The sequence below is a fragment of the Lucilia cuprina genome, chromosome 6 (assembly GCF_022045245.1).
Source record: "Lucilia cuprina isolate Lc7/37 chromosome 6, ASM2204524v1, whole genome shotgun sequence".
NCBI classification, from domain to species: Eukaryota; Metazoa; Arthropoda; class Insecta; order Diptera; family Calliphoridae; genus Lucilia; species Lucilia cuprina.
This window is the reverse complement of record NC_060954.1, coordinates 6,010,018-6,021,767: the sequence shown is the minus strand read 5'-3', so window position 1 is coordinate 6,021,767 and position 11,750 is coordinate 6,010,018. Positions and strand designations below refer to the sequence as shown.

At 30.8% G+C, this 11,750-nt stretch overlaps 4 protein-coding genes across 5 annotated transcripts in view; 1 reads left to right on the top strand and 3 right to left on the bottom strand.

The window, feature by feature from the left end:
* The window catches only part of LOC111687127 (SH3 domain-binding protein 5 homolog), a 28,970-nt gene extending 27,169 nt beyond the window's left edge, over positions 1–1,801 (top strand). Inside the window, exon 4 of the mRNA XM_023449546.2 lies at positions 208–1,801. Coding sequence (XP_023305314.2) covers positions 208–1,490 — 1,283 coding nt within the window. The 3' untranslated portion in view covers positions 1,491–1,801. The remainder of the gene's footprint in view (positions 1–207) is intronic.
* The window catches only part of LOC111687128 (SAM50-like protein CG7639), an 8,476-nt gene extending 4,056 nt beyond the window's left edge, over positions 1–4,420 (bottom strand). The window contains exon 1 of the mRNA XM_023449547.2: positions 4,163–4,420. The gene's annotated coding sequence lies outside the window, so the exon portion shown is untranslated. The remainder of the gene's footprint in view (positions 1–4,162) is intronic.
* A 1,291-nt stretch (positions 4,421–5,711) lies between these two features.
* LOC111687129 lies at positions 5,712–7,368 on the bottom strand. Its single transcript, XM_023449548.2, has 2 exons — positions 7,002–7,368; positions 5,712–6,932 (listed from the first exon to the last, which is right to left on the bottom strand). Exons 1-2 carry the CDS (start codon positions 7,239–7,241, stop codon positions 5,913–5,915), a joined length of 1,260 nt encoding a protein of 419 aa, XP_023305316.2. The 5' UTR covers positions 7,242–7,368; the 3' UTR covers positions 5,712–5,912.
* Positions 7,369–7,817: 449 nt separating this feature from the next.
* LOC111687126 (probable ATP-dependent RNA helicase DDX27) lies at positions 7,818–11,614 on the bottom strand. Of its 2 annotated transcripts, XM_046954653.1 has the most exons (5): positions 11,160–11,614; positions 10,554–10,841; positions 9,637–10,476; positions 8,670–9,402; positions 7,818–8,610 (listed from the first exon to the last, which is right to left on the bottom strand). In XM_046954653.1, exons 2-5 carry the CDS (start codon positions 10,644–10,646, stop codon positions 7,916–7,918), a joined length of 2,361 nt encoding a protein of 786 aa, XP_046810609.1. In that variant the 5' UTR covers positions 10,647–10,841; positions 11,160–11,614; the 3' UTR covers positions 7,818–7,915. The 2 variants fall into 2 exon arrangements, with proteins under 2 accessions (XP_046810609.1, XP_023305313.2); XM_023449545.2 differs by lacking the exon at positions 11,160–11,614 and having other exon boundaries at positions 10,554–10,975.
* Positions 11,615–11,750: the final 136 nt, after the last annotated feature.

Sequence of the window (11,750 nt, the reverse complement as noted above, 5' to 3'; positions counted from 1 at the left end):
TCTATCTATCTATCTATCTATCTATCTATCTATCTATCTATCTATCTATCTATCTATGTATCTATGTATCTATCTATCTATCTATCTATCTATCTATCTATCTATCTAATTATCTATCTACTTGTCTATCTATCTACTTGTCTATCTATCTTTCTATCTATGTATTCTTATTACTTGTAAAACTAATTTTAATTTTATTCCTTGCAGAAATTCATGCCGCCGCCAAAGAAACAGTTGCCCTAGCCGAGCAACGTTTTATGTCGAATTCCCACGAATGGCAATTTGATAATGCCTGGCAGGAAATGCTTAATCATGCTACACAAAAAGTAATGGATGCTGAAAAACAAAAAGCCGACTGTCATGCGGAGCATCAACGTCGCACGCGTATTTTTCATGCAGCCGAACAAAAAGTTCAACAATTAGAGGAACGTTTTCGTCGCAGTATTACCAAATCAAGGCCCTATTTTGAAGAGAAGCAAATATGCCAAGATCAATTACAAACCCAAAAGAATCGCATCGAAGAGCTACAACTACAAGTGCAAACGGCCAAGAATACCTATGCCACAGCTTTACGTAATCTAGAGCGTATAAGTGATGACATACATAGGCAAAGAGGAGATTATCCTCAGCTTTTAAACACACCACCGCCAGGACCCCGCGAGCCGGGTGTAGGAGCTGAGCTTAATTCACCCACTAGCACCACCATGCCATCTTTGCCCGATTACCATATGGAATTGGATAAATGTGATTATCCCTCCATAGCTGGCAGTCAAATGTCTTTGAGTGGTCAATCGGAAAAATCCTCTGAGACTGCTTGCAGTACCAGCAACAACCTTAATAAGAATGCTGCCGCTCCCCTAGCCATATTGGCCTTAAAGGCAGATTCTGAAATTGATGAAGAGGATGATGTGGTTATCAAGCAGCATCGTACAGAAGATTATCCCGATGAACAGATAGAAGACTATAATGATAGTCATGAGCTTAATTCTGGCATAGTGGATGAACAAGATCTCGAAGCTTTAAGGCAACAAGTTAAATTTTTAGCCGTAAGACCCATAGAGGGAGGTGATGGTCAACAAGAACAAAATGATGTTTGGGAGCATGAATTGAATGCCACAGTAGATAAATTGGATCATTTAATGCTTTTGAAAGAATGTGCTAAACAGCAGCAACAACAACAGCAGCCACAACTTACCACCTATACGGCTAAAAATAAAAATATTGCAGTAAGACCCGACTCTTTGGGTGCCGAGGCTTGTCCTGCTCCTAAAAATCCTCTTATAAAGGTAACACAAGCTAACGAGGTTGTTAATAGTCTACCCAGTACCCCCGAACATGTGGTGAAACCCTTGAAAAAACTACAAAAGCTAGAACCCTTGCCCCTGGTTAATGTTTCAATGAGAGAACTACCCCTACTCGCACGTCTTTCAAATGAAATACTAGATACTAGCAGTGGTTATAATAAGCAACGTAGACGTTCGCTGGATTAAGTTTAAGAAGAAAATCTTTGTAAATTCACAAATTTAATATAGTGCATAGCTAATAAGTAATAACAAATAAAAAATTGCTATTTATGGCAAACTTTACTTGATCTGCTAAATAATTGAAAATTTTGAAAAATTTAAAATATAGTTAATAGAAAATTTTAGAATTTTAACACTAACAGCATTAACGATCAATTTAATTACTATTAAAATAAAATACAAGTATTTTTATAATTTCTTATGCAAAACTTTCAAACAAAACAATTATATTTATAAATTAAAATAATGTTAATGTGATAATTTATTAAAAATTCTAACAAAATTAGTTATAGTTTTGAAAATAATAATAATAAAGAAAACAAACAATAAAATCGTTTCATTTGCAGCTTTAAAGCTTTAAGTTTAAAAATTAAATGAAAAAAAGAAATAGTGTTTATTATATTAAATATAATTTCTTTCTTGTTTTTAATTAAAAACTAAATTCAATATGTAATTGATTGTGGTTATAATTATAAAAAAGTAAAATTAGTTGTTTTTAAAAAAAAATACTAAACAATATTGATAAAGTAAAATGAAATTTAAACAAAAGTATTGTTAAAAACAATGCAAAGAATACAAATTTAATAAAAAAAATAAATAAATATAAAAAAGAGTGCATTGCAAAGCCGGTATTAAATAAGTTTTAAAAATGAAAAGTTGTAAAAAATAAAAGAATATTATAAATAAAAATTATTAATTAAAACTTATTGTTTATATTGTTTATTTTGGGAATTTTAAAATGTTAATGTTAAGATAGATAAATAGATAGATAGATAGATAGATAGATAGATAGATAGATAGATAGATAGATAGATAGATAGATAGATAGATAGATAGATAGATAGATAGATAGATAGATAGATAGATAGATAGATAGATATATAGATAGATAGATAGATAGATAGATAGATAGATAGATAGATAGATAGATAGATAGATAGATAGATAGATAGATAGATAGATAGATAGATAGATAGATAGATATTGAAATCCAAAAAGCCTTTAACCTAATTCTACCTTTTTATCGCAGCAGCACAGTATCAAAACACGAATTTTACACTCCTACAATCGAAATCAACCTCCCTATGTCAACAAAATTCGAAACTACATTAAAATTCAAGAGATTTTTAAAATTTGCTTGAATTTTTAAGTTTGAAATTTGTAAAATGTTGTAAATTGCAATGAAATAAAACAAAAATGACACTTTTATATTCCGTGTTTCGGAGTATTTAACCAACAAAAATCGTTTGTAAAAAAAATTCTCAAGGAAAATAATTACTGGATAACCTTGTTTTTGATTGCTGCTTCTGTGATCTTGGTTCACAAAATATCTTTAACCAAAAAATAAACTTTTCACCAAAAAATAATAATTTTGAAAAGTAATGGGTTCATTTAAAGAACACTATACGACCACTAGTATTAAAGCTATTTTATTCGAGTCTTGAAGATGAATTGATTTATTTGAAGATGAATATACGAACATTACTATCAAAACTATTTAACCCGAGTCATAGCACACTTTAAAATAAACATTTTCAGGATAGGTCTTGATTCAAATTATTACCTTAGGAAAGTATAGTCGGAAATGGTCAACCATCTGATACCCTGATATATATTAAAATTTATTTACTTTTATGCATATTCAATTTTAATCTAAAAACGATTAATCTAAAAAAAATTTAAAATAGAGAGTTTGGGTCAAATACTGATTCTTATTTTTATAAAAGATGGATGAAATTATGAACTAGAACTTGACGTGGTTAGCTGTATAGGGCTATACTATTCAATACTATTGTTCTTGTGACAAAAAACACGTATTGTCCAAATTTTATCAAAATATCTTGAATACTCTGGCTTCTACCTTACACTCAAGGTTTACATGGATAGCCAGCCAGACGGGCGGACGGACAAGGCTAGCTAGACTCAGAAAAAACACATTATAATCCAACTAAGTGTTGAAGTTTTCTAGAAAGGGAACCAGAAATTTTAGCAGCAGTCATTAAGCAAATGTTTTACCAAAACAAAAAGTACATATAGAAGGAAAAATGATTTATTAAATTCTATTATTGGAATTCTATCTCTTGGAAATCCTATGTACTAAATGTTGTTAACAAATAGGAAAATTTTTGTGAAACTTTTCAATAATTGCTTTTTACCAAAACCACGTCAAATAGCCCTTAATATTCTTAGGCCTTAGCTTGTTCACTGAAATTTTGTTTACAGTGTAGGATTATTACACAAACTTAGAAAGCAATGACATCATTTTTTAAATATAACAAATATTTTTAAAACCTTTACTAACTCTTAGCCGCAGAACTAAAACAAAGCAATTCAAATCCAAAATCTCCTAAAGACCAAAATTGTTTGGCCTTACATGCACAACCAATAATAATAATAATAAATTTTAAACAATAAAACCACCAAGAAACCAATAACATATTTTACAAAACTTTTTTCATTTTCCCTACAGACTCCTCAGAAAATCCACTAATTTGTAACTTATTCCTTAATACTAATAATATTCTTAATAATTAGTTCATTCATTTAAAAATATTATTTACTAATTAACTCAATAAATTTGCATAAATTATATAACTTTTTAATATAAAAGTGAAAATATTTCCAAAAAATCACTTTACCTTCTGTATAGTACACGAGACTTTTTTTGTACAGAGCAGCCTCACGTTTTTTCTATTTTTGTAATATGTTAACAAATCTGCCGCTACAATGAATTATTTGTGAAATTAAACACACATCAACACTTTTAATTTAATACTTTAGTATTTTGTTTAAATTAATTTAAATATGTAAGAAAAACACTCAAATATATTTTTTTTTAGATTTTTTGTATTTTTTAGTTATAACACACGCACAACACGAACAAAGTTTTATCGTAAACTGTCAAAAAAATGGAGTCAGCTGTATAAAGAGTTGCCAACTGTAATGAATTATATACAGACAAAAATCATACTGATTACAATTACCACTGCTGACGTTAAGCGTCTAAACGATTATTTTAATAATAGGAGTTAATATTTAAAAAATGTAGTTTTTTTAGTTCTGTGCTTCTAAATATAAAAATTCGAATAGTTTATTATAAAAAATTATTTCAAATAATGTTTAAATAATTTGTTGTGCAAAATTATGTCATTTCTTAACCAAAAAAAATTTAAAAACTCGTATAAAAATTGTTTATAAAAACTTGTTGAATATTTTTTAATTGAAAATTCTGCGGAAACTTAACAAAACTCTATAAAGTTCAAAAATTTCATAACGAAATGTAAAACGAAAATCTAAAACAATTAATGAAAATTAAACTTTAAAAGTTCGTATTAACTTTTCAATTATAAAGCGAAAAATATACAAGTAAAATGCATGAACAAAATTATTTAATTTAGGCATCAAATATATCTTCCATTTCTAAATTATCCAGAAGCTTAGAAATTCTGATATATGTTATATAATGTTGAAAAGATTTACTTTCGTTTTCAATCCTGATTTTTTTATTTTTTGAGTACTTTTCAAGCTAAATTTTAAAATAAAATTTCCTTCCTAGAAACTAAATACGGGGGTTAATTGTTGAAAAATTAATGAGAAAAATAAAGTTTGACATTTATAGACCGGTTTAGAAGATTGAATTTCTCTAATAAAAACGGTAGGCCATATCACACCAGTACCTGAGTTATGTAACTTTGGTCGACAAAAATTGTCGAAAAATTTATAATCTTGTTTGACACAGGGTGAACACACGTAATTCACATATATTTTTGTTGTAAAAAAATATTATAATCACAGAACTAAAAAGTGGAAGACTCTTATATTTAAATGTTTTTCCTCGATTTGAAATTTATAAAACATAGGCACAGATTTCTTGTCATGAGAAATTTAACATTAAATCGCTATTTCTAAAGCTGTAATTTTTCTTTACAAATCGTCTATTTAATAAAAAATTTAACAATTCATCTTTTACTAATTTTCTGAAAAATAAACAAAGTCATGCAAATATAAAGTTAGGCTTTTTTCCCGCCATTTTTTCTGCAATATAAACAAAGTTTTTGGCAACACTTTTCTCTAAACTTTGACAAACAAAATGTCAAATGTTGATAACAAAAAAAACTTTAGCAAAGAGGAGGCTGCCATATTTGCCAAGGAGGAGCAAGCATTTCTTTAAACATTAAAAAAGCATGATTAGTTTTTGTTTCGTTTTATATTATTAAGTGACTTATAATTTTGTTTATTGCTTAAATATTAAGCCTTAGAATATTTACGATAACTTTTCGAGTTACTGCAATTGCAAATTTCTTTTGTGTGAGTGAAAAAAACTTAATATAAAGTGTGTTGCGAGTTTTGTTGAGAGGTAAGTACAACAACACAATAAATATTACTATATTAGTTAACTTTTCTTATAATTAAATTCTTATTTAAATTCTGCTTAATGGTCATATCCGCAGCTGGGTTACGTATGACACTTATGGTTTTTTGGGCAGGATTTGGTACTAGTCCTGTTATAACTGGCTTGGCCATCATGGTTGCCGACACTGTCTGTTGTTGTTTATTTAGAATTTTAACTTTCATGCCTTTCGACTGAAGTTTCTGTAGAATTTCTAAGGTTTTGGTGTCGGTTTTATTAGTTGCCGCCACATTAGCAGCTGCCGGTGGAGGCATTGTTTGTGTGCGTTTTACTTGCAGGCCTAAATTTTGTAATTTATTTAGTATTTGGGCTGTTTGTTTTTCCTTTGTCGGTTCTTGTTTTATGATGGTAGTGGGTATGGTTGTTGTGATGGTTTTGCGGGCTATGGGATTTAGTACGATATTTGTTGGTATATTAGTGGGGGGTAGGATGTTAGATGTATTTTGTGTATTAATGGCTATAGGAAGTTTAACTGCCGTTTTGCTGGTAAAACCATTTGTTGTTATAGGTTCTGTCTTGCGTTTTTTACTGGCATACGTTTTGTCCGTAATGTTGGCGGTTGTAGTAACATTTATTTGTTTGTTATCTGTTGTTGAGGCTAGGGTGAAGTGTATTGGCACTGCTTTGGGTAGACTTAGTTTTCTTTTGGCCGTGGGCCTAACCTTATTGGCCGTCAAATCAAATTGCACACTTTTGGGACTTTTAACGCTTTCCTTCGCCTTTAATTCCGTGCTAGATTTTGTATTATTACTGCCATTATTGTTTGTTTTAAGATTTTCTTTAAATTGCACAAATGGTGTTACCGCTTCAACTAATTCATCATATTGTTTGGCTGATTTCTGTGCTGTGGTTGTTGCACTATTCCCTGTGATCTCGTTATTTAAATCGGAATACCATTTAGGATCTAATAATTCTTCTTCTATATTTATCAAATCTATAAAATTTTCCTCGGTTTTTGCGTAAGTTACCTCCACATCTGTGTAATCGTATATTAAAAACTGCCGCAGAAAGAACGTAATGGTAAAAATCGATTCTTTGCTAAAAACATAAATACAAAGAAAACTCACCTCCTTGATACCTTTAAAAGTTTTACCAAATAATTGTGTCGCTTTATCACTATTATTATATTTGATATTTTGTTGCCCTTTCTGGAAAAGATTCTCTAAGCCATCACATTTTTCCAAATGTTGCCGAAAATCTTGTAAATTTCGCAAGTCTGTGTGACAATTGTTGCAGAGTATAAATAATTGTAGATTTTCATCTAAAAGTACCTCTCCCATACGTATGCAATTTAATGTTTGCAACATTTTTTGTTGTTGTAATTTTGTAAATTTAAAATTTTTGTTTAATTATTGTTTAATTTTTTTCGGTTAGTTTGTTTATGTATTTTTTTATGTTGTAGAACTTTGAAAATGTTGATAAAAATTTTGTTTACAAACTAATGGCAGACGCGAAAAACAATTTGACAGTCAGTGGTGTTGCCAGATTGTATTTTTTGTTGTTATTGTTGTGATAATGGGATATTTAGAAAAAAGGATATTTATGTAGGTGTTTGAAAGGCGAATTTATAAGAAATGAGACAAATTCCATTAATTTCACAATTCAAAAGCGAATTTGTTATAGGGTGAAGGGGAAAAGGCAAATTCATGATTATAGTCTGATATATGGACCACAATGGTCTAGTCATTAGACTATGACCTTGTCTACTTTGTGGACCAGACTATTTTTAGTCAATAGTTCAAATTATAAATTTGTATGTGGACTATATTCTAAATTTTAGAATCTAAAAACTTTTCTTCATAACGTAGAATTTGAGGATAATTTGGATTCAGTCTGACGCATCTCTATTTTGTCAATATATTTATTTTAAAAAATAACAATTATCTTTTATTTAAAAACATTTTATTAAACTTTTTTTATAATTATAACTCATAAAAAGTCCTAAAGTCTAAAATCTGTATTTACATGTAGAAAATTCCATCTATTTCTTTTTATTTTTATCCTTTTTGGCAAATCTGGGTCCACCAAAGCTCTTGCCCTTATTGAATTTATTCTTACCCGCCTTATTAATCAATTTCACATTACTGGTCTTCTTTTTGGCCGAAATCTTAGACATTTTCTGATGACGATTAGCTTCTGAACGTAAACGTAAAGCTCCACTACGGCTGACGTCGGTTAAATCATTAGTAAATGCTGAATTACCACCACGTTTGGGTTTATTTGTACTACCACCTTTCGAGAAGGAGGAGACATCCGAAACGGCTGACAATTTACCGGGACGTTTACGTAATTTAGAAATTTTAGCTCTAACCAAAGAAACTTTTTCAATTTCTTTCATGGCTCTTTCTTTAGCCAACTGTTCGGGTGTTTTAACTCTTTTAGCGGCTTCTTCCTTCTTTTTCTTTTTGGCACTTAATTCCTTAACTGGAGGACCATCCTCACCATCACCACCATACTCAGGACGTTTACGTTTTTTATTTTTATCGTCTGATTTTTTATTTTTAGGATCGTCTGGGTTAAGTGACAGACGTTGTTTTTCTTCTTCACGTTGCTTTTTAGTTTGGAACCAATCACGATGTTCATTTTTAGCGCCCAACAATTTACGTTCAGTTTTCGATAATTGTTGCTCCATTTTGGCGATTTGTCGTTCGGCCTGCTCTTCATCCAAAATATTTTCTGAAAATAGAAAAAGATAATAAAAACTAGTTCAGTCGCAGCGAAAAAATAAAACTTACGTATTTCTGGTTCTAAGGCTGTTAATTTATTGCGATATTTTTCTATAATCTCTGGAGGTATAATACGATTCTTTACTGAACCCTCAGCATTCTTTATAATATCTTTAACAATCTTTCTTTCCTTTTCACCGGCCAACGATACCGATATACCAGCTCGGCCAGCACGAGCTGTACGACCCACACGATGTATATAATGTTCAGTAGTTATGGGCATAACAAAATTAATAACTGTCTTAACACCCACAATATCCAAACCTCTGGCAGCCACATCGGTAGCTATGAGAACATCTATTTGTTCTTCTTTAAACTTTTTCAAAGATTCCAAACGTTGTTGTTGCGTTAGATTACCATGCAATTCACCAGCCTTAATGCCCAACAAACCCAGCAGGATGTGTAGACGATGAGCTTGTTTCTTTGTCTGCACAAAGACCATGCAATGATCATGGAAAGTACGACAAATTAAACTAGCTAAAATCGGTTCACGATCACCTTCTTTATCCTCACGTATACGTATAAATTCTTGACGTAAATTAAAGGCCACTTGTTGATTGTTATTAACGAAAACTTTGACGGGTTTATTTAGAGAAACGGCAGCTAAATCTTTAACTTGTTCACTCATGGTGGCCGAGAAAAGCATAGTTTGCCGGGTTTTCGAACAAGAATTAATAATCTCCTTCATTTGTTCGGCAAAGTATTCATCCAACATACGATCGGCTTCATCGAGTATAAGAACCTGTTTTAGTATTTAATAAGATTTTATTAATATTTTGTATTCTGGTTGTAGATTTGAAATTATAGAACACTTTTTTTCAATCAGGTTATATAGACCTCGCTATATAACAGTTTTAAATGATCTCCTCTTGAATAAAGGAAAATTTAAATTTTCCTAAATTTCAGAGCGCAAGGATTGGTCATCATTTTAGGGTTTATATTTGAATATCGCATTGCTTTCTTTTTACAAACTTACCTCAATCGAATCCAAACTAAAACTGGGTGTATTCTTTATATGATCAATCAAACGACCAGGAGTAGCAATAACAATATCCGGATTCTGACGTAAAACCATTTCTTGAGCCTTAACATCTAAACCACCAATAGCTAGACCAACATCAATAGTAGTAAACTGACACAACTGCTTAGTAACCTGATAGACTTGAGCACCCAATTCACGAGTGGGTACTAAAACCAATACTCTGGTAACTGTTTTATTATTCATAGGACGATAAAGTAAACGTTCCACGGTGGGCAACATATAAGCAGCTGTTTTACCGGTACCAGTGGCAGCACAACCACAAATATCTCTACCCAAGAGAGCAATGGGTATAGTGGAGGCTTGAATAGGTGTGGGATAGATATAGCCCAAAACACCGATGGCTCTCATTAAAGGTCGGGAAAGATTCATTTGATAGAAAGAAGTAATAGCTTCATTCGATTCAATGGCCTCATCGAATTGCATTTTTTCACCCTCTTCTTCGGATTCATCATCACTGCCTCCCTTGTTTTTCTTCTTTTTCTTAGACAGTTTTTTCTCTCTTAAACGCAAATTGTCATGTTTTAATTCGTCCTCGGACAAATCAATTTCATCACCACTATCTTCATCTTTGGGATTAATGGCTTCACCACTTTCCCCCTCTCTTTGCTTGAGACGGGCTGCAATTTTATCATCGGTCTTTGTGCGTGCCTTACGTTTAACATATTTCATCAAATCATCCCAAGTATCTTGATTGTATTCCTTCACAGAACTAACAAATTCAAAATTTTTTTCAAATTCGGTTACTTTTTTGTGTTTTAGTTTGGTGGGTTGATACTTTTTCATAAAAAAATATAAGAAAATTTATTATTATTTTATTAAAAACCAAAAAAAAAAACGAGGTTTCCACTTACCTCCACTTCTGCATCGGAATCTTCTGAGAGATTTTCTACTTCGGCATCATCTTCTATAGTGGTAATTAAATCCATATTTCTAACCACTACCATTTTATTTATGTTTTAATATATAACATATATATTTTTTAATAATTTTATGAAAAACTTTTAAAGAATATCTAAAACACTGTAACACGTGAAACAAGTAAAAGAAAAACAAATTGTTGACAGCTAAAGAGTTGCCACTACACGAAATCCACACAAAACTTGGTAGCACTTTTTATTTATATACAAAGTAAAATCCCACTATTATTAAAGAGGTGGTCAGACGAAAACAAAGAAAATTTAGAAAGAAACATTAACACGATTTATAATCTTTAAATAAAATAGTTTATTCACTGTTTACAAAAGAAAATATTTCCATTTGTTTATAAATTACAACACAAATTTATTGAAAGATAAATTTTGTTTTTTCTGTTCCCGTACTTTTTATAAGTACGGAGAGAAAATTCATTAATTCTCTTTAGCCAGAAAAGTTCTGGGACAAAGCTACTATAATCTTTAAATAAAATAGTTTTTTTCACTGTTTACAAAAGAAAATATTTCCATATGTTTATAAATTACTTATTTTCCCAACTCTGTTGGTTTTTGCTTATTGTATACACAAATACAACACTGACACCTGTACTGTACTCAGAATAATTAAGTACTCATTAAAAAAAAAACAACGATTACTCTCACAACACTATTTAATATGCATCGGCTAAACAAAAGTGCTGTTGATGTCAATTTGATTCAAATTCTGCCGACTGCGAGAAGAAATTCTGCTACTATTTTGCGCCAATATGGCCACTTTGGTTATTATTAAACGATTATTTTTATGTTGCATGTGTACATGTGAATTATTTTTTCGTTTGGTTATTTTTTGCAAACAATTGAAATAATTGCTGTCTGCTTTTGTTCTCTTTTTAAAATGTAAAAAATAAAAAAAAGATGGAGGGTATAATGATTTTGTCATTCCATTTGTAAATATTGGTCATAAAATAGACCGACAAAAGTAAAAGTAAAGAGTAGAAACGAAACAAGATAGAGAGCTGAAATATTTTCCGTTGTTGACCCAGCTTTTAGCCAGAGAAGAGCGAAGCCGTTCGGCTGAGAGCCGGCTAATAGCCGCCGCCGACTTATACTAGTTTCACTAAGCCGCCGCCGCAGAGG

Bases quoted from the DNA above. Each gene is read 5' to 3' on its own strand.
- LOC111687129 (XM_023449548.2), bottom strand. From the start codon at position 7,241: ATGTTGCAAACATTAAATTGCATACGTATGGGAGAGGTACTTTTAGAT. The intron at 6,933-7,001 runs GTGAGTTTTCTT...TTTCTGCGGCAG, and splicing joins CTTTTAAAGGTATCAAGGAG to TTTTTAATATACGATTACAC.
- LOC111687126 (XM_046954653.1), bottom strand. From the start codon at position 10,646: ATGGTAGTGGTTAGAAATATGGATTTAATTACCACTATAGAAGATGAT. The intron at 9,403-9,636 runs GTAAGTTTGTAA...ATACTAAAACAG, and splicing joins TTAGTTTGGATTCGATTGAG to GTTCTTATACTCGATGAAGC. The intron at 8,611-8,669 runs GTAAGTTTTATT...TTCTATTTTCAG, and splicing joins AGCCTTAGAACCAGAAATAC to AAAATATTTTGGATGAAGAG.